This window comes from Rhagoletis pomonella, unplaced genomic scaffold (assembly GCF_013731165.1).
Source record: "Rhagoletis pomonella isolate Grant_MI unplaced genomic scaffold, Rhpom_1.0 Rhpom_scaffold_00139, whole genome shotgun sequence".
NCBI lineage: Eukaryota > Metazoa > Arthropoda > Insecta > Diptera > Tephritidae > Rhagoletis > Rhagoletis pomonella.
This window is the reverse complement of record NW_023458693.1, coordinates 20,107-43,159: the sequence shown is the minus strand read 5'-3', so window position 1 is coordinate 43,159 and position 23,053 is coordinate 20,107. Positions and strand designations below refer to the sequence as shown.

Below are 23,053 nucleotides of genomic sequence, written 5' to 3'. Positions count from 1 at the left end.
TAAGATAAATGAGAATGTGTTAGTTTCCATCACACAATTCTTGTAGGTACCTTAAATGTGAGAGCGGAAAAGGTAGCTCATATAAGGATTCAGGAGATCGCTTTAGATATGAATCAGTTGGTAAAATTGCCGAACCGTTTTTATGCCGACCAGAGTATTTCAGTCTTTATTTGGTTTTGATTGGGTTAGGTTAGGAGGTCAAGGAGCTCCAAGAGTTTCACCTCCGCTATCTGCGTCACGCTGAGGAAAAAGCGTGACCCCAGGTATTTGAATCGCTTCGACTACAGTTCCGGACGTCGACACAGAATATGGTAAACTATAGGCTTGGGGAGCTGTTTAACTAAAGAGCGAAAGATCCAGGGCGGTTACTATGTAATCCGATTCGAAAGAATTTTCGTCCGAAAACAGATATTCCATACTACCTATTCCGGAATCGAATTGAAATAATCAATTTTCGGATTTCCATATTCGGTTTACGGATATGTACCACTACGTAATCCGAATTTGATTGCCAAAGTTACTCGAAAATTGAAAGTGATTCGAAAGCGTTTGAGCCATCGGATAACTTGTACTGGCGTAGGAAAATACAAAAAAAGTTAAAATAATGAATGCCATGTAACATTTTTGCATAGTTTTGCAATATATGTACTAAAGACATAAAGCAGCGCCACTAGAGCCTAGATAAAAATGTTAAGGCTACGTCTTACTCGTTTGTACGCTTTGTTGATGCCAATCTTTTGTTTTTTTTTTCAACGGAGGGGGAATCTTTCAAAGATGTTATGCACGATTCGTCATCCTGTCCGCTAAGGGTACACCTCATTCGGGACCATGCCCAGACCAGAGAACGTAGATAACAAGAAGGGACAACCCGTTATAATTGTGGCGAAAGTGCGCAACAGGGGCGTGCCTTCTCTTTTCATCCAATCAAAAAACGCACTAGGGCAAAAGAGAAGGCACGCCCCAGTTGCGCACTTTCGCTACAATTATAACGAGTTGTCCCTTCTTGTTATCTACGTTCTTTGCCCAGACTATGTTATCGCATAATTCAGGACTTGCGAGACAGCGCGCCTACGTACTAAACCCTTAATTCCGACGTCTGAAGCTTGTGTTTGGCCTTGCTGGTTAGGTATTACGTCGTAGCTTTGCCAATTGGCTCTTCACATACGCCTTTCTGGGCTACCTCTCGTTCAGTCTTCTATTATCAGTTCCTGAAGGAATATAGCGGACCACGCTTGGCGCGCAATGTTTTCTGGCGTTTATAAGTTTTTCTAGCTCTGTCGGCGTCATACTTCGAGCAGAAAAAGAAAATGTGTTGCACGTTTTCACCGCTACTACCGCAGAAAGAACACTCTGTCCCGTTATCGTGTCCGCACTTGTTCAGATATTCTCTAAAACAGCCGTGCCCCGTCAGAAACTGCGTTTAAGCTAGTCTGTCTTTCTTCTTTCCGTTTTTCAACTGTTAGTCGCCTGCCGATGTTTCTTGACTTGTCGAAAATTTTCTTAATTTTCAGAAAAATATAACAAATAAATCAAGGAAATAGCAATAATGATATGCAAGTACGTAGGTGAAAAATGAATTTCTGAATTCTTTTTTTGTTTAAACTTGTACGTTACGTTATTTTTTCAACTTTATATCTAGCCTAATATTAGTAAATACTTGTTGTGCTAGTGTCCTTTCAAATAAATACAAATATAAGCAGCTGTGATTAGAAAAAAATATATAGCAAAAACTAAACAAATTTTTTAAACTAAAATTTTTTCCGATATCGCCATATTGGATCCGCCATTTTATTTAAAAAAATCGGACCTCAGATTTTAAATCATAGAATTCGAAAACCCCCCTTACATATGTCTTTGGTAAAAAAAAAATATAAAATTTGGTAGCCATATTGGATCCGCCATTTTGAATTTAAAAATTCTGCTATCAGATTCGAAATCAGCGCCCTCGAAAACTCTCAATTTATATGAGTTTATGCTGAAAAGGAAAAAGTTATAAAACTTGGTCGCCATACTGGATCCGCCTTTTTGAATTTCGAAAATCTGACATTATATTCGAAATCATCGACCTCAAAAACCCCCAAACACTAAGTTTCAAATCAATTTCGTTACTTCTCGACTTTTGGTCAGCAGATGATAGTCGCCAGACCATTGAGCACTGTATAGGTTAAGCACTGTATAGGTTAAGCACTCGTTCAATGTTCTAATAATTTACAAAATTTTTAAGTAATAAAAACGATGACTTAAGTATATCATAGCTTTTTTAATGTTATTCCTAACAATCGCGTTCGCAATCGCGAATGTGAAAAATATAACATTCGAAACATCCCTAGTTCGTATGCACATTAATAAATATAAAATGCCAAACAAGTACGTACTATTTAGTACAAACTACGTAAATATGTACATATGTATGTAGCTCATTAAAATGAAAAATACATACACTGCCGGAACAAAGTATTGGCACAGCAAATTTTTCACAATATATGCAACAATTTTTATTCTAATATTTTTCCGCCAATTTTGTATAAAAATATGGTTCATTCAACAAAAAAAAAACATACAAATATAATTCCTAAACTTTGTGCAAAACTCGCGAAAATTCAGCAAATTTTAATCAAAACTTTCAACTTTTCAATCAGATTTTTTAGAATTTTTTGAGCATAAAAGACATAAAAACTAAATCTCTAAACTTTGTGCAAAACTCAAACAGATTAAAAAAAAATCTAAGTTTGCGGTTTTATAGCCCATCTAATTTTAGTACGACAAAGTGCAAGCTTGAAGGTGTTAAAAAAGCGCGTTGGTTTTTGGCAATTTTATTTTTATTAAAAAATGTTGAAAATAAATTAGAATAAAAAACTCTGCATATAATGCGAAAAATTCTCTGTGCCAATACTTTTGTCCGGCACTGTATGTATTAATTATTTTCTAATTTTTGTATACATACATATGTAACAGCAATTATCAGATTCCAGGTTAATCAGGTTATGTTTAATCAGTTTGCGATTAATCAAATTAATTAGATTCTGATTAATCAGTATGTAATTAATCGGAAAATTAATCATTTCGATTAATCAAAAATTATTATTCTTTGATTAATTAATTTATCGGCTTTCGATTAATCACCTGTTCGATTATTTGATTAATCTCACATCCCTAGTAATGAGTGAAAAGTTTGAAATTTCATGTTTCTATATCTGAACAACCAGAACAGATTATAGTAACCCGAAAAAATAGAGCGAAATTGCGTGTTCCTAGCTGCATAAATGGAGGAAAATCTCATAACCGAACAATCAGTTGTATGGGAGCTATATGTTATAGTGACCCGATCTTTGTCATTTTCACTGTACCCCTGTCCACTTTTAGTTCATACACTTTGAAATATTTCTGCTTCAAGATTTGATGCATTAAAAATGTGAAGCCTATGAACTAAAGGTGGGCAGGGTGGTAAGTATTCTGTTGAAAATGATTGAAAAGAGTTATGACGAAAAATCTCACATCTAAACAATCGGTTCTGTGGGAGCTATATGTTATAGGGGTTCGATTTTCCGGGTCCGACAAATGATTAATACATTATACAGACATACAGACTGGCCGACAGCTCGATATTCTGATCATATAAGTATACATGTTCATGTGTCTATCCCTTCTTATTCTGGTACTTACAAATATCAAAAAAATTATAATTTCCTTAGGACATTTCGTTATTTTAATTAGTATAATTTTCTGAACAAGACGGTACTTTTTATCCGTTAGAGAATCATTTCGACCCCAAGTACCAGACTTAGGGCCGGTTGTTCAATGTCTGGTTATCACTACTTGCCGGTTAAACATCATTATCCACGATTTCGACATCATGCATATAACATGTGATCGATAAATCAGTCGTTGTATTTAACCGGAGGTTCTACCTCCGATTTTTGCTAATCAGGCATTGAACAACCGGCCCTTAATGGTCTAAGAGCAGAATAGCTTTACTTTAACTTGTTCCAATTATTATTTTATTTATTTTTTTATAAAGAGACACTTTAGTCCCCCTCTAAATATTCCGAGATTGTCTTCGAATTTATAGGAAGATGTGAAGTCTTCGAGCATCTTTTTAAACGCTACAACCTTCCATTCACAGTTATTTACTTACCTCGATAGTCACAAATTTTTTTTAATCAAAAGTGCTCCTCGTGAAGTTCGCAAATATAACTTATTAAACTTTATTAGCTTTCAAGTAATTTATATAGTTTATCTGTATGCATAAGAAAAAATAAACATTTTATTTTTAATAAAAGTTGGAAGGTACATATTTCTTTAGTGATTTGAGTTACATACATGTTTGGTTTCACATTTACGAAATTCCAAGTAAAACATTAAGTAATAGTTAAATATCTACTTGAGGCCAATGTTACTTACTTACGCTGAAATGTGGCCACATCATCCAATATCTTGGCCGTCATAAATCGCGAATTTGGGCGCGATGACGGAGACGTACTTGCACTACTTGTATGGCTGCCGCCATCGGGAGACAGAGGTACATGAGTTGGCGAACGCGCTGGAACTAAAAGAAATTCGTTGAACAAAAATTCAGCATCCATGGATTGCGTTTTGTTATGGAAGTCTCGCGGAATCCGTTTCGGTGGCTCTATGAAACGTTCCTTAACAATCAAAGCACCAGGGCGAGGTAGACCACTAGCACCATGATCTAAACCAACAGTAGAACTGCGAGCTGCCGCCGCCGCTGTTGTTGTAACACCAGGAGTGGGCTGCGAGACAATGGAGATCGGTGCTGCTTTATGCAGTGGTGATCCTGTGACCGACGCAGAAGGCGAGCCCTCACACACCGAACTTTTTAGATTGATGCAAGACTGTGTGTGACTGACATCGTCCAATTCTGAAGCATTGTGTGGCATTCGTTTAAGTGTATTACTTGCAAATGGGAAATTCGAATTAGAAGTGGATTGTGTAAGAGTTTCAAACTTGCGCAAACGAGCATCCTGTTTTAGGATGGAAGCAGAGGGGATGTTAATGGATGCATGTAAATTGGAGTACTCCTTTTGGCGTTCATAGTCGCCGCCCTCGAAGAGACTTATTTGTTTCTTAATTTTTGGAGAAATGGGATCTGTTGCTTTGCGCGCACCACGACGCTGGGTGAAATCGCCACAGAGCGGAAGTGGTGGCAAAGATGTGGGCTCACCAAATAAATTTGATTCTGGCGAAGAACTTATAATTTTCGTAACTGATATTTCAAGTGATTTCGGGAGTGCACCAACTGTATCCTCGACATCGGGGGGTTCAGCCATTTCGGCATGAGTAGGGCAACAATAGCATGCTTCAAGTTTGGGATCATCCATCGGTAAAGATGGCGTTGTAGCGGCTGAGAGCGTAGTTTCATCTTCATCTTCGAAGCCCTAAGTTTGAGAATAAGATAAAAGAAGGAAATTCAAAACTAATTTATAAAGTTAATAAATCAGTTAAAGGATTCTACGATGGATTAATTGTGCATGCAGTGACTTCACCTCGCATTTAAATTGAAAGCTTATAGCTTTGCAAATCTATTGTTAGAGGTTGATCCTAATACATGTAAGAACGTATTTTTTGAAAAAACTGTATTTAAGAGGTATGGAATACATATAAGCCCTTTTTATTCACTATTTAATGAAAGCCTTAGATGCCCATAAGATATGTAATTAAGGTAGGCCTTCTCAAGTGAAGCCATTCTAAAAGGCTTGCCCATGAAGCGTTAAAAAAATGGCGTTTCTATTTACAATTTACTTTATATTATTTAGCAATACAGATCGATTTCAATATGCATTTTTTGTTTCCATAAAACCTATTTGATATGAACCTTTAATAAACACCGTAAAGAAGTATGGTTTTTATGAATTAGAGAAGTAACTATAGCCGAACTCCTAAAAAGGCCTCTGAAGTAAGTCTTACAAAAGTCCTTCTGGAAGCTCTTCTATGGGTAGCCAAAGCAGAAGCCTTTCAATGTGTGCCACTCCACACAAAAAAGAAAGCAGAAAGTAGTGCGGAATGGAAGGGTCTTGACTCTCAGCAAGACCTTTTGGAAGGGCTTTTGGCTCCTGAAAGAACCGTTTAGAGCTTAAAATTTAATGGTTTTTCTAAAGAAAATGGATTCAATTGGATAAAGTTTGGGTTTACTCACATCAACGGAAAGTGTCATCGATCCTTTGTTCGCAATCATGCTTATGTCCATACCAAAGCTGACCGGTGTAAGGCAAGCGCTCACATCACCACGACTACTGCCGCCTCCAAAGGTAAATACGCCATCAGCATCTATGTCCAAAGCGTCTGCATTCATAGGAGTGTACACGGATACCGCATTCAAATCTTCGTCCTCGAGTTGTGGAAAAAATCTGGCAAGCTCCTCTGCTACGGGCATTATGTTAACGCTACTTTTTGTTTTTTTATTTTACCATTTATTTTTTACAAAAAGTGCAAATTTTTTTACAATTCAGCCGGTTCAAATAATTACATTTTTTCAAAATAATTAAAAGAACAAAATATGAATATGAAGAAAAATTATAGAAATTCAAGAAAGCATAGCGTGAGCTTCAACATTTAGACATCGATATTTGTATTTATGTATACTCATAAATTCATACTGACCCCTCAGCGCTGGTTACACTAATCGACAAATCGGCACTGGGTATTTCATGCGAATAACTTTCCGAAATGGCTGGGGATGAGGGTTCAGTACTGCTGGCGACACTCGATTGCTGGCTCCAGACTTGCAATGATTTTTTGAGGTTGTACCATTCATTTATTTTACAATATTAGTTAGTGTTTTTAATGAAATTTTTTCATTGGCTTTTGTACTTGCAACTGAAAATGCATTCGAGCAAAGTCGCTAAATACATACATATATGCAGAAAGAAAGCATTCCGTACTATGTACAAAAAACGTGTTTAACAGTGCTGTCTTATAGAGAAAACCTGGAAATTTTTGTTTACAAAAAACATAAAATACATCCCTCAAAACGCTAGAATATTTTTGCGGTGATAAAAAGTCGTTTTTCCCTTTTAAAAGTAATCGGTGTGGGTTATGCCCCGTGCATCCCAAAAAAAAAACACATTCACCATAACCTTGTTATCCAACAGATTCACATCTAACTTCTTCATTACTGATTCATTTCGAAAACCATGCTGTTGCGATTGCTGCTTGCCCTCGAGTGTGTTGTTGTGGATCCGTGCTTCGGATTTGGATATGAAACGTCGCAAAAACCTCATACGGATGGCAGTTAAACAATGCCAGGCCTTTTAAACTGTCACACTATTGAGATTGTAAGTAATTGTAAAGACGACACACGTTTGGTCAATATCTTTGTCACAACTAAGTGCTCATCCAAAATAAATACAGACACATACAATGAACCATGTAATATGCATATGGGTGTTTCCATGAAAATGTCAACCAGGACTGAAAAAATAAAAACAACTGAAAAGGGTTTTTAAGACGAATTAATAAGAGAAAAATACTCGAATTTTTATATTATAGAAGTATTTCAGCTTATTGGAATTTTAAAACTCAAAAATGGAAGAGTAAAACTGAATGTCTCTTCGACTCAGTTTTCTCTAATGAAATGAACTATTTTCTCTTTCCTATTAACTAAATTAAGAGATTTGAAACATTACAATTACATCTTAAAATCTAATTTGCAATAACAACTAACTATAAAAATGAGAAAAAGGAGAAGTTAGAGCTCGAATAACGGTAATTTTTTGATTTGCTTCTGATAGTACTCTAATGTCGCGTACGTTATGCAAAAACATTGTTTGTCTATGTCATTTGTATATTGGCAGTCGCAGGTAATGCAGATTACAATTCTTAAGCGAGAATTCTTCTAGTTAAAGATATACAGTAAAATTTTCTTTCCAACCGAAGTAAAAATATATTTTATTACCCTTTAAAGTTTGTCGCATACGTTATTGTAAGTACGAAAATTTCAATCAAATACATCAAAACCAATGTTAATTGCAAATTTTCCATTTAAATTATTTAGAATAGTTGTAAAACAATGAAACGGTGGCGAGAAGTGTTCTCAATAAATACATTTTATTACTTACGAGAAAAATTGTCGCGTACGTTATTGTTTTTTTTAATATAAAACTAGCCAGAGATAATTTCTCTTAAAATATGAAAGGATTGTAAAGGTACATTATTTAGCTTAGTTTAGGAATTTTTAAAGAAAAGAAAAACTCCCATGATTCGCAGACTTTCGCATGTATGCGTGTTTCCATGAAAATGTAAACCGAAAATGCAAGCAAATGAATTCAAACGGCTTTATAACTTTAAGTTTCGTATTCAGATGGCGGAAAAAGGTTTTGAAAACGCGAAACGGTGGAGAGAAGAACTGAAAAAATTTAATTTAGTATGTGTTACTAGTAAAAATATTGTATGGGGGAAAAATCTGTCGCGTACGTTATTATAATTTTTTTAAATAAAAACTAACCAGAGATAATTTCTATCAAAAAATGGAAGGATTGTAAAGGTACATTATTTAGCTTAGTTTAGGAATTTTTAAAGAAAAGAAAAACTCTCATGATTCGCAGACTTTCGCATATATGTATATAAAACTACTTCTTTTTTGTCGCGTACGTTATCACCTGGTTTTGAACGGATATTTTCCACACCAAAGTTTCGAGACTGCATATTTTTTTCTCAAACATAGTACCCTTTGGTTGCAACATAACCGTAATCTCTTTTTTCTGTAACTTCTATTTTTGATAGATTTACGTTACTCCATAAGCGTACGAATGTCGCGTACGGCTGTATGGAAACACCCATATGTATGTAGACTATGATCGGTCTTCTTAAATATCGAGCACTAAAACGAAATTTCAATTGTTTCGGATGTAGTCACCTTAAATTTCCATGCCGTCTAGAACGTTCGGCGTCTTTCGTGCTTTACTACTAACATGTATGTGGTAGTTGCCGATATCGTCAAGGAAAGCGTCAATGTAAAATGGTTCGTTTGAAGGCGACCGTTCCAGAAGAGGACAAAACCGCTCAGTCAACACGACCAAGAATCTCAATATCATCAAGAATCACACAGAACTGGTGCAGAACCCATTTTCCAGACTTCATCTCGTCTGTGGAATAGCCACACGCCGGATCTTAACCCAATGGACTACAGGTTGTGGTCGATTTTAGAGGCCAGAGCATGTGCTAAGCGCCGCAACAATTTGGAGGCACTGAAGCCATTGCTGCGCCGGGAATGGGACCAATTGTCTTCAGAAAACCTGCGGCCCATCGTCGAAAATTTTAAACCACGTTTGTATTTCTGTATCGCCGCCAAGGAGGGCCACTTTGAAACTGGCTGACTATTACTACGTTTATACGCACGTAATATTTGCAAATAACAATTTGCAAAATGGTAAAATTTGCCGTATAAACGCTGAGTTAATTTTTTATTTGCAAATAACTAAATCACGTAAATAAGTATTGATTAGTGGTACTATTTGCAAATAAGCGCAAGACGCCGCCATTCTTAGGTTAATTTTTCGATGATCATCTCATTGCCTTTTTATAATCAAGACGTTGCCATTTTTTAACTTTATTTTCTTTTTCGATTGTCATATTATTGCCTTTTTATAATAAGGCAATATTAAAAAAGAATTTTTCACCATCGAATAAACAGTGAGTTAGGTATTTGCAAATTATTTTTATTTGCAAATAGCTTACGTATAAACGTAGTATATGTTGCTAATAAATATCCATGTTACTGTCATTTATAGTTTTTTTATGAATTGTTTCCGTTTAAAAAATTTATGATAGAAAACGTTAGTACATGTTATTTATTGTCCCCTGTATATGTATATATATGTTTGCGTATTGAAAGTATGATTTGAGAACCTAATGGTATTGTTGCCGTTTCTTTATTAGCCTATATTTCTTCTTGGCGTGGTATACAAAATGCAAAATTTAGGAGGATTTTACTTCATACGCAGTGGTAGTTCCACAAAAATATATGCATACTAGACTCCATACAAAAGAATATAGCACTTTAAAAGCGGGTTTTAGTGTGTCAAGGGCACATTTTTCTGACGCTTTCAAAGTGATGGGGTAATTACATCCGCTTTTTGACTAAAGCTGTTTTAAACTTTCTTATAAAGTAAGATGTCCACCTGTATTTTTCAGTCCGAATAAAAACTGAGGCAATATTTAAGCTAAATTTGTCGACAGTACAAAATAATGTTTAACTGCATGTTAAATCCTCCACAGAGGCTTGTCTATTTACGATTTACTTTACATACAATAATTTCATACACACAAAAAGTTGTAGTCGTGGAAAATCTATGTGGAAGCGTAATTGTTTTTTATATCAAAATATGTTGAAATTACGAGAAGAAAATATATAAATATAACTGGAAGTGCTAATTACATTCAAGCAAAATTATAAAAAAAAAATAGAAAACGCTGTGCTTCAAAAGCATGATTGATTAATTAAAGGTTTGCTCACTAGTGACATTAAGAGTTTTGACACTCCCTTAACTCCCTTACCAAAGGTTGCACACACACACGCACCCACACACTAAAGGAGCCTATTTTGTCAAGAGGGAGCGAGAAAACTGTTTTCTGAGCAAACCTTTTGTTATTGAATCATGCTTCAAGAGAATGTTTTTGTGTTCGCATAACAATATGTAGACTCAAAGAATACACAAAATATATGTATGTATGTACATGTAAATGAATCTATAAATACATATTGAAAAATTACTTAAAGTTACAGAAAAGATATGTACATATGTAAAAGCTCAGTTAGTCTAGACTTAACTCAAATTAACTTACCGTAAGAAATCATCAATGATTACTCTACACGTCAACTTAAGCCAAGAGCGGAAATATTTTGTTTTTGTATTTTCTCTTTCAGCTGTATAACAGTTCGCCGAATAAAATGCCACATCAAAAAAAAATCATGCAAACAAAAATTTTTGCTTTCATTTATTTTTAAGAAATACAAAAACGAGAGTCTGGCAAGCCTGATTCTCTCACCGCTCTCAATTTCCGTAAGACCGTAACTAAGGAACCTAAAATCTACAGGTTCTTAAGTTTCTTACAGTAAGTTAAGTTTTAACTAACCGCAAACACAATTTCTCATATAACAGGTTGGCCAAAATATTAAGTTAAGTTAAGTTACGGAAATTAAGTCTAGACTAACTGAGCTTTAAGTATGTAGATAGTTTAATTTAAAATTATAATTTTGCATACAAATCTTTTTGTGGTGTTTTGCGAATAGCAAAAGTGAAAAGAGCTTTCAACAACACCAATAAAATAAGCTCACTACAGCAATCGCAATTAAAATATTTCGATAACTATAATCCCTCGGACTTACTTCCCACATTTGGTTGAGCTGATTGTGGCGCATTTGCATTGCTTGGAGCTGCTGATGCCACCGTCTCCTGTGGGGCATTTATCAATGCTGCGGCTGATGGTGGTGGTTGATGCAAACACACTGCGTTTCTCAAAGTTGACTCTAGGATCGGTTGCCCTTGTCCGTCCGCCATTTCCTGGCAATGACACTCGCTGTCACTTTCACCGGACATAAAACTTGTAATCGCATCCAACGAGTACATTGACTGCAATGCACCTTGTACTATGTTCTGTTGGGGTGTTGATGGATGTTTTGGCGGCGATGATGCTGGCGTCTTGAATAGTGGCGAAGTAGTCATTTTATGTAGAAATTGATCAAGCTGCTTTAGCGAAAGTGCATTGTGTAGCGTCTCCAATGGTCGAATTGGTGGTACACCGCCGAAACCTTCAAGCACTATGTGCCAAGTTCCGTGGCGAATCGATGAGATAAATACAATAAAAAGAAAATTGGGTTAGAAAATGTATACCTATTATTTGTTCAGAATTTTGCAATACAAAAACTAAATATCTTACTAGATCTACTTGGAAGTACACAGTTTACATACAGTAACAGTAAAAGTAGTGTGCTAGTGATTGAAGTGATTCTCACGGCACAAATGCACTAGAAGTTGTGCCAATACGTCATTTTAGAAATATACTCGGCGACTTGAAATTACTTGAGGCCAGGTTTTGACTGTCTTTTTTTAACTATTATTTTTATTAGAAGAAAATAAAACTATCTCTTCAGGATCATGAAACTAAAGATATTTAAAGAAAAATTAAAACGAATAACACAAAAACACAACCGGCTCAATTCTAATTTAAAAATTTAGGAGTTCCGTTAATTTCTTCATGATCCCATGATCGAATCTAAACCAAAATAGTATGAAATCACCTTTCCGATAAAAAAAGAATGTGGTCCAAAGATATTCGTAAAAGTTAGACATAAAAAAAAAATATTTCGACGAACTGATAACCTCCTCCTTTTATTTGAACCCGGTTAAAAATTACACTCATACAGTCCTTCTAGCGCCGCAGAGTGGGGCAAAAAAGGTTGCTGTGGACAAATCAATTTTGAGAGTCCAAATATGAACCGATTTCAAATTTATTTTTTTTTAAATAAAAGATGATTAAATTTCGTGTCGATCTGTCTGTGGCGATTTTTTAAAACAGCCCTGGTTTTTTATTTATTTATGTTGAAAAATGAAAGAAAAAAAAATTTCACGTTTGAATGCTTCCACTTTTTTTGAAAATACTTGAAATTAATTTCAAATGCCTGCAATTATTTAAAAAAACTATTCATAAATATTTTTCCATAGGAAACATTTAATAAAAAAATATTTTTAATTTGCCATCTATACTGATATATATTTTGAAAGCCGTTTTTTTTCTAATCGAAAAACTCGAGAACAGCTGTACCGATATTTTTGAAATTTTGGACATCGACTCTAGACCCTCAAAGGATGATAATAGAAGAAGAATAATTTCGATATATCAAGGGGCGTGGCACCTCCCATACAAACTAAAGTTTTCACACAACATATCTATGGAAGTATTCATCGTAGAGTGCTGCAACTTAGTATACAGTATATATCTCTCAACGCCAAACTCATGGAAAAAATGGGAGTTATTGAAAAAGGGGGCGTGGCGTGAATGTGTATGTGGTGTGAGAAAATTATAAATTAAAAACGTATTTAGTTACCTTCGATGACGTGTTATTAAATGAAAAATACTAGTGAAAAATATTTCGTTCAGTTTGACGTTATTTTTTCGAAAAATACAATGCCTACTGCTTGCGTAACCATATGGTCACGCTGGAGTTATTCGAGTTAAGATGCTGAGAAAAGAAGACGAAAACTTGACAGCTTTGGAGCAGGTTAGAGTAAATGCAACATTATTTCGAGAAAAAAAAAAAACGCTATAAGATTCGCCTTGACCTTTAAAACAACTGTAAAGTCTAAAGCATGATATAAAAATGATTTTCTTCAGATAAGCCGATTTTTTTCCAATTGAGGTAAAGATAAATACTTAAGCTAGTGTGAAGTGATATTTTTTTTACTAATTAATTTACTCCTTTAATTTATGCAGAAGAAATTAATCCAATGGTTTATTGGTAGAGCTGTGGCAAACTGTATGTATTCGTTACTGAGTAACGGGTACAATCCCTGACTCGAAGTACCGAATCGTTACTCACATAATAATCTCGTTACTCGCATGTTCCGTATATGCACCATTAACGTGAATCAATTCAACGCAACATATTGTGCGGGAACGAAACTGTTGTTCGTATCGATGCTAAAAAAGCTGTGTTAAAGCGTGTATATGTACGTACTAGGGTTGTTGCGAATGTGGAATTTTAGACATCCGCGGATGCGAATGCGGATGCGAATATCTAACAGCTAACATCCGCGGATGCGGATGCGAATGCGGATGTCAAGTATTTTTAAGAAACAATTAGAATTTAGCATAATGGCGAGATCGTTGTTTAAACAGCGCTTACAAGCCAAACCAGATGTGTCAGGTTTTTGTAATGGTGATTTCGTTTCTACCAAAAAAAATTTCGCCTTTTCATTGCCCGTCTCTTTTTGTGTTCGATTCTAAATGAAAGGCAAAGGGTGAGGAAATTTTGTGTTCGTTTCTTAAAATGTTACATTACTGTAAGGCAAAAATCACATTCCATGCCCTGTGATGCTTTGTCATGGAAGATGGTTGCCCTGAAAATAAGATGGTTGTTTAAAACAGCAATATTATGAAATGGGTGAGCTAGACAAGGACAAGAAGGCAAAAATACGCTTTTTACAGGGTTGTGTGTAACAAACACACTTTGCGCCGGGGAAGGGCAAGATTTTTTCGAAGAAACGAAATCGTCATAAAGCTTTTTAAAAAGAATTCTTCATTCTCATTCCTTTGGCTATTTCAGAATTTGGGGAATCTGTAGCTTCATCAGCGTTTTTCGGATCCAGTTTCTGTAATTCATTTTTAATACTTTATTCCGCGGCTGGTTTGAAAAATTTGTACTTATAGCGAGCTGTGGAAAATAAATTATTATTTTCCAGGAATGAAAATGTTGAACAAAATTCTGTTTTCAAAGTCGTGACTGCCAGCCGAATCGGATCAGAATATTGTTATTTTTTTAAAACAGCACCCTGCTTTGTTATAAGCATTTGAATCCGAGATAGTTACGTTATTCTTATTTTATTAAAGGTCAAACCCATAGTTTTTTTATTATTTGAGCATCGATTCTCTTTCTAGCCAGACCTTGACCATTTCTGCTGGAAATCAGTATTGAAGGAGCTTACTCTTTGACTTTAAATAGCAAAGAAGGGGCAGTTTTACCACCGCAGTTTTTGGTCAATGTATGTCTCTATGAAAAGTATATTGCCCGACAAGTAAACAAAATTACTGTTTTTAAAATTTTTCTAAAAATAAATTCCTTAAAGAGCCCCATTTGAAATTATTGAAACGAATATATGTAACATCAAAAGCAAATCACGAAAATGTGGTTAGGAATTACAGTACACATTTTCTTATTTTTTGTCAAGTAGTTTTTTTAAGATTGATCCAACAAAACCATAATAAAGAAAGAAACCAATACAGGTATTTAAAGCACACAAAAAAATTGGTAAAAAGGCTATGTTCTCTTTGATGTACGTCAAAGGTCAGGTATTGATAGCTCGGCTAGCTAAAGAAATAATATGTTTAAAGACATTTTTATCAGAGTTGATAAAGTTTTGTTACACAAATATTCCCACGACCACAGGCAAAAATATTGGCTACAATTTGTCGTTTTGTTTGCCATATAGGTATACGTTTTATCGGTGCACTTGCACAACATTAGCATTCGCAAAAGCTCCGCATTGATTATTGCGAATGCGAATGTTAAAATTAATGCGGAAGCTCCGCGGTTACGAATGCGAAAGCGAATATTCGCAACAACCCTGGTACGTACATGCATGCATATGTACGAATGAACATTTCCGTACGCTGCAATATTCGTTGCGATGATTCGTGTGAGGTACAAGTGCTTACATCAAAAGTAAAGAGTAAAGTAACGATACGAAAGATACGGGTGTTGATTGGAGTAGTAAGGAATACATACGGGTATCGAAATTTTCGTTACTTTTACAGCTATATTTATGGGAGAAAAATAAGTACTTTTTGGTATCTGGGCAAGGCTTCCTCAAGTAGGCACCGAATTTACCAACATTCATATTTTTCAATGATATTCAGGCAGCGCCGAGTGATTTATTCGAACAGTACACTATGTAATTTTTGTTGCAAAATTCCAAATAGTTTTTTTCTTAATAAATTTTAAAATTTTTTGGGTGCAGATTTAAGAAACATTAAACTATGCAATGAAATTATTTGTGTTACAAAATATTTTTTTGTTTGCTTTTCAATAATTTTTTATGAAAAATTGAACTTTTAAGCAATTTCAGCGCCTCGCGGACGAAAATTTTTAACAACAACTTATGTAATAAACATTTCTGCATTTATCTATGAAAAAAATGCGTGCATTTCGATATAGTTGGGTCGGAGAGAATTTTTATTTGCCAGCGTGCGTGCCCGAATCGCGTGGCTGGATCGCGCGCAATCCGTGTTGACTTCTTGCGCAAGAAAGAAACGCACGTTTGAATCGTTCCACTTTTATTTCTCATGCTCGAATTTCGCATGCCCGCGGGAGTCGGGCGCGCACGCTGGCAAATAAAAATTCATTCCGACCCAACTATATCGAAATGCACGCATTTTTTCATAGATAAATGCCGAAATGTTTATTACATAAGTTGTTGTTAAAAATTTTCGTCCACGAGGCGCAGAAATTGCTTAAAATTTCAATTTTTCATAAAAAATGATTGAAAAGCAAACCAAAAAAATATTTTTGTAGCACAAATAATTTCATTGTATAGTTTAATGTTTCTTAAATTTGCACCCAACAAATTTTTTCATTCGGACATTTACTTTCAAAGAAAAATAAAAATTTCCAAAACACTGCAAAAATTTTCAATTGTTGATTAAAAAAAACTATTTGGAATTTTGTAACAAAAATTACACAGTGTACTGTTCGACTACGAAACTTGGCGCTGCCTGAATATCATTGAAAAATATTTATGTTGGTAAATACGGTGCCCACTTGAGGAAGCCTTACTCATCTTTAATTTTAATTTGATTTTTGATCTTGAAAATGTCGTGTTTTCAACGAATTTGTGCAACATGTGAGCAGCCGCTTTCAACGCGAATAAAACCGTCAAATTAAAACCCAGTACTAGAAATTTAAATTTTATAATGGTACATCTAACGATCTGCATTAAAACTTTTTAATACGTTACAAAAATTTTTGTACAGGATTTGTATTTATGCTCTGATTTGTTTCACATTTGGCATGTTAGTTGAAACGTAATAAGACATAGATTTGCAAAAATGGAGCCGCTGGTGGCGCTGATGCTAAAATAAAAAATACGTTCGGCATAAAATGCATGTTTTCTTCTCGTTAAAAATGCTTTCAAAAAAAATATTAACCGAACTGTTTAATATGATTAAGTCACTTAAGTACTTAAGAATTAATGCAACCTTGTTTTCTATTCACTTGCATTCATTTGCTTCGAGCCTCGACTTTCGAGTCTTGATTATTTGACATTTCCTTTCATAGTACATTTTACTTGTTTTTCTCAAGGTACAAATGGCGAAATTCAACTGTACAAGTCTTTCTTTTTCAATAAAGGATTATCTTGGTAACATCATTTGTAACATTTTTTGGTGCCTCCTGTGAGGACAACATATGTATATATTGGTTTTTGTTCCATTTTGGTGAACATGGCGGAATTAAACTGGCGTTCAGCGGCCGTCAATGGAATCAAGCGCATACATGCGCGGGTGTGTGAAGCCAACTGCGAAACCCACGACGTATTTCAACTGGAGCACGATCTTAAATCGCTGGGAACGCAATTTTAGCGATTCACTATTAATCACGATCATCTTGTAGGCCATGCTACCAAGGATGAGATTGCACCGCATGACGCCTTATGGGAAACAATTGAGGCGTTATATGACGACGCTTGCTGTCGCCTCAATCGTCTGATAGCAAACACAAAATCGGTTCCGGCTGCGGCCTCAACCGGCCACGTGCTCAACACTCATAGCGCTCTGTTGGATAGGCGTTCGGTCGACCTGAAAATTGACCCGCTGGTGATTCCGGTATTCAATGGGAAGATGTTTGTAGTTGGCTTGCGTTTAAGGACGCATTTGAGACTCTCGTACACAAGTCCTCCTATCCAGCGTTCAAATTAGGGAAGCTTCGGCAATCCGTCAATTCAAAGGAGGTCCCATTCACAGGTGGTGTTTATTCGGGTGGCTACGAGGAGGTTTGGTGCGCGTTAAAGGACCGTTATGATAACAAAAAGCAACTCGCAGAAATCCATGTGACGCGGTTCCTTAACTTTAAATTGTCGACAGAAGAATCGGCCAAGTCTTTGCTTGCCATTGTGGACATGGTTCACGAGTCGCTACGCGCGTTGCGGGTTATGGAGGTGCCGGTAGATAAATGGGATGCATTGGCACTTCCCATCGTTGTCTCCAAGATACCTACTATTACGAAACGCGACTGGTCTATGCGTTGTTCTTCACATGAGATGCCGCTGTTGGAAGATTTGCTGGAATTCCTAGAAAAAAGAGCACATAGCCTATGCCACGAATAATCCATTGAGTCGGTGCGATCGCCGCGAACAGTAAAGTCTAACGTGGATTCCACGGATGATGGGAAGTGTGCCCATTGCCATGGCATTCATCGTATCACGAGATGTCCAACGCTTGCAGCAATGTCACCAGGGGCACGTTTCGAGGCGGTTAAGGAATCGAAGCTTTGTTATAATTGCTTAAGGGCTGGACATTCGTCGAAACAATGTCCTTCTGGTGGTTGCCGTAATTTCGGTCGAAAGCATAACACGCTGTTTTGCCGCGAGAGCCAAACACGAGTAGCAGCTTCCAGCTCTCAGTCTAGCACAAATGTCATCGACGCTACCCCGCAAGCTGTCCAGCCTGCTCCAAACTTGTGACTAACATCGCCAATAACCTGCGTTGCCCAAGCCAGACCTACGATTCTGTTAGCAAACGCGAGTGAATACATCTATGGGGCGGTAGCAGTTCAACGATTGGCTCCAATTTTGTGCGATCCAGGTTCGCAGGTTAGTTTTATTAAAGATCGCTTAGCCAAATCATTGAGATTAAAAATACACAAATACGAATTGAATGTAGAGGGGATTGGATCGAGTATTAGTACTCGAACTACGGGTATTGTTATTGTAACCATCAAGTCATTGCATTCAAATTTGAAACCCAAATCAACGCTTTGGTTATCCCGTCAATCACATCGGACACTACTGCTGTGCGTGTAGACATTAACCAGTGGCAACACCTGGCTGGCCTCGATATGGCCGATATTCATTTTGGTACACCTGGAGCTATAGACTGTCTCGTTGGAGCTGATGCCTGGGGTAGAATCGTGGAGGGTGACATCATCAGTTGCAGACCAGATGAACCTTATGCTCAACACACTCGCCTTGGGTGAAATGGAACACTCATCGCTCGTACTCAGCGCACGGCTAGTCGAGGATGATCTGGTGCTGGAAGAATTAGTCCATAATTTTTGGAAGCTTGAGGAGGTCCCCGCGTATGCATCAGACGATGATGATGAATGTGGTCGAATATTTGCATCCCCACACTCCCGTACTAGTGATGGACGTTACATGGTGCAGCTGCCGTTGCGCCGCGATGCACCAAGACTTGGCGAATCATATGCGCACGCTCTTCGCTCATTTCAACGCCTAGAAAGACGTCTCGTTTGTGATTCTGAGCTTAAAGATAATTACATTAAGTTCATGTGTGAGTACATCAGTCTTAGCCATATGGAACCCGTAAATAACGTAGGTGATCACGCAAGCGGCTACTACAATCCCCACCACGCTGTAACCCCCAAATTTAGAGTGGGTGGAGCACCGGTGGTCATCCAGGGTACAGCGAATGTGGTCCGCTGGTCTTTCGTGGCATGCACCGTTGTCTGATGATCTTCGCGACGATTGGATAAACTATCGGTCTAAGCTGGAGTTACTCAACGAAGTTCGTGGGAATCGATGGTTAGGCATAGCGCATGGAGTGCAAACGACTTTACACGGCTTCTGCGACGCTAGTTCGCAAGCTTACGCCGCAGTGATTTACATAAGAACTATAGGCGCAGGCGGCTGAGTACAACTCGCATTGCTTACAGCGCACACTAAGGTGGCTCCACTCAAGAGATCTACCATACCACGTCTCGAGCTTTCGGCAGCGCTCTTGTTGGCAGAAACACTACAAGCTGTAAGAAGTGCTTTGGGTTTAATGAACGCTCCCTATTATTTGTGGTCGGATTCGTCGATTGATCTTTGTTGGTTAAAGAAAAACCCAACAACGCTTAAGCCATATATATCGAATCGAGTACGTCAGATCCAGGAGCCCACTTCCCGCGATAGATGGCATCATATCCGGTCGGCACAGAGCCCCGCTGACTGTGCGAGTAGAGGCATATCACCCCTCGAACTGCTGGAGCATCCGCTTAGGTGGCAGGGCCCAAGCTGGCTGGAGAAAAACGTCCCTGTAAGAGACAAAACGATTCCTCTCCGTGGGGACGAAGCGAATACAGTACGTGCCGAAGAGCGCACCTTTACATGCACTGCAGTTATCAATGCTGTGCGATCTATTGAAACACGACAACGTGATGGTAAGGTCATACTACTCACCGAGCGCTTCAGTTCCATTCAACGCCTTCTAGGTACAGTGGCGATTATCCTGCGATGGCTTAGTTCACGTCAACATCTGCGTAAGCGCGTTATATGCAAGAGAATTTGACAATGCCTTAGACGTTTTGATTCGTCTGGACCAAGAGGATGCGTTCAGCAGTGAGGTCAAGCAGCTGAAGAGTGGAAGACGCATTGCACATTCCAGCCGACTTATGCCGTTAAATCCTTTACTTGATGACAAGCACCTGTTGCGAGTGGGTGGACGCTTTAAAAGAGCTGACTTATCATACGATCGGCGTTTCCCGATTCTCTTGCCGAGATCCAGTCCTCTAGTTACGCTACTCATCCGACAAGTTCACGAACAAACCCTTCACGGGGGAGCGCAAATGATGCTTCAGACTCTCAGACAACGCTTCTGGATTTTGAAAACCCGCCAGGCCGTCAAAGGAGGCATCCACCGCTCTGTGATGTCGTCGATATCGCGGAGCGTTGTTGATGCAACAGATGGCACCATTACCTAGGCAGCGCATTAGCACTGCACGACCCTTTGCTGCTTCCAGCATCGACTATTGTGGTCCATTTATGTTGCGTACGGGAACAAAACGCTCTCGCACAATGGTTAAAACCTACCTCGCCATTTTCATTTGCATGGCAACAAAGGCTGTTCGTCTTGAAGTGGTGGACGACCTCTCTTCTCAGGCGTTCCTTGATGCGTTCACCCGCTTCATTAGTCGACGAAGACCATATCGCGATTTGTACAGTGACAATGGCACGGCTTTTATCGGTGCTAACCGAAATACGTTAGAGCGAAGAGCTTGAAATGCTGGCCGACACGAAAACGGCTGAAATTTTTATCAGAGACCATGGCGACCTAGGGACCGATGTTGAGAACGTACTTACATTATGGGAAGACTTACCTGGAAAAGGCATATAGAAAACAAAATTTCTCAAGAGAAACTAAAACAAGCAAGCCTTCTATCGGTTATTGGACACAAATCTAAATTAAGCCTAGAAAAAAAGATGTTGATTAAGCCATGTTGGGCATATGGAATCGGGCTTTGGGGCACAGCGTGCAATTAAATTTTGAACAGACTTCAAAGACTGCAGTCAAAAATTTTACGCGCCATATGCGGACCACCGTAGTACATAAAAAATACGAATATCCACAAAGATCTTAATGTAAATACGGTACATGAGGACAAAATAGGGCTAAGCACCAGTTACTCAGCACGGTTAATGAACCATCCAAATCGACTAGCGAGAGATCTTCTTAGCCCGAGATATGCAAGAAGACTAAGAAGAAAGGATTTTCTGATATTGTCAAATGATGAGCAATATAACATATATGGATATCCGCAAAATATCAATGTCGGCTCTGGAACTCGTCCTTTCAGACCGACTACCCAACCCCAGTATCAGTTGTTCTTTCCGGCCGAACACAGCCTACTGGATTGTAATAACTTAAATATAGAGAAGCGAAGGCGCGGCGTGGAAACTAGTTCTTTCCACCCGCCCTGGCAGTGCGGCTCTGGAACTCGTCCTTTCAGACCGACTATCCAACACCAGTATCAGTGCGGCTCTGAAACTTGTTTTTCTCCGACCGAACCACAGCCTACTGGATTGTAATTACTTAAATATAGAGAAGCGAAGGCGCGGTGTGGAAACTAGTCCTTTGCACCCGCCCTGGTAGTGCGGCTCTGGAACTCGTCCTTTCAAACCGCCTGTTCGAAATCTTGTCCATTTCGACAGCCGCAATAGCAGCAGTAAATATATATGCAAAAAAAAAGAATGCAAAATTCTAAGCATTGCCGCAGAAATTTTAAATTAGTGGTAGTTTGTAAGATTTGAAAACTTATTGTTAGTTTCGAAAGAAAGATTCAATAAATAAATACATATTCAGGGCTATCACGGAATCCATCGTAGAAAACCTACGAATTCGAATACCAGCTACGAATACGAAAAAATGCTATCACTGAATCCGAGTGAACTCGAAAATATCGTTGCCAGCTTCGAATGCTGATTCGAAATTAGGTAGTGCAAAAGCAACAATAGACATTTATGTATGCCATTTTGCTAACTCTGCCTCATAAATTGCAATTGTTGAGTGGGCAAAGCACTAGCTTGCTAGTTGAGAGATCCGAGTTCGAGGCCGAGTCGTCGGGCAGCGGAGCTTTGTTTTCTCTTTTTATTTAATTTTTGTTTGTTTTTTTTTTTAAATAAATTTAATTTTTTAGTTCAAATTTTATTCTTTTAAAGAGAAAAATACGTTCTTTTTATTAATTTCCTAACATTAATTTTCCCAATAAATTGTTGTTAAACTATTATTTCCTCGTTTCATAAAAATATTCATTCATTAAATAGCGTCTAACAGATGAATGTATGTATGTATGGGATTGGCATTTTACGTCTACGTTTACACAAATATATAGATTTATTAAAAATAATGCGGTTTTTTCCATTATTTTTAAGATTCAGTGATCTTAAATTTTGTTGCGACAGCATAAACTCGTCGTAGAGTATCTGTACGATTCTTCATTACAAACGGATTTAATGAACGCTCGAATTTACGTTCGTAGCCATTCGGATTCTGTGATAGCACTTTCGTAGATTTCACGAAAATCGAAGCTACGATGGATTCTGTGATAGCCCTGATTATACCAAAAAAAAAAATATATGGGAACACTTTTCGACCCTATTGAATGGCAGCAACACTGAAGTAGTGGAGAAGACGAACCCGAGCCCCCAGTCGATGACGATGGAGCCGATGTCCCAGTACCCGACTATAACGATGTACGAATAGCGATTATGCGGACGAGAAATAACAAACTTACTGGAGCTGACGGCCTGTCGGCAGAGCTATTCAAGTTCGAGGAGCTGATAAGGTGCATGCCGGCGACTGGAATTTAAGTCGCCAATTCACAAAAAAA

General features: G+C 37.6%; 2 protein-coding genes across 3 annotated transcripts in view; one reads left to right on the top strand and one right to left on the bottom strand.

The window, feature by feature from the left end:
* The window catches only part of LOC118750094 (ATP-binding cassette sub-family A member 3), a 59,000-nt gene that overhangs the window by 26,364 nt on the left and 9,583 nt on the right, over window positions 1-23,053 (top strand). The window lies entirely within an intron of this gene.
* LOC118750095 (inositol hexakisphosphate and diphosphoinositol-pentakisphosphate kinase-like) overlaps window positions 4,243-23,053 on the bottom strand; it is a gene marked incomplete at its 5' end in the record, with an annotated part of 35,153 nt that continues 16,342 nt past the window's right edge. The window contains 3 exon segments of the mRNA XM_036484832.1: window positions 4,243-5,396; window positions 6,155-6,381; window positions 11,345-11,776. Of these exon segments, the coding sequence (XP_036340725.1) occupies window positions 4,398-5,396; window positions 6,155-6,381; window positions 11,345-11,776 (1,658 nt within the window).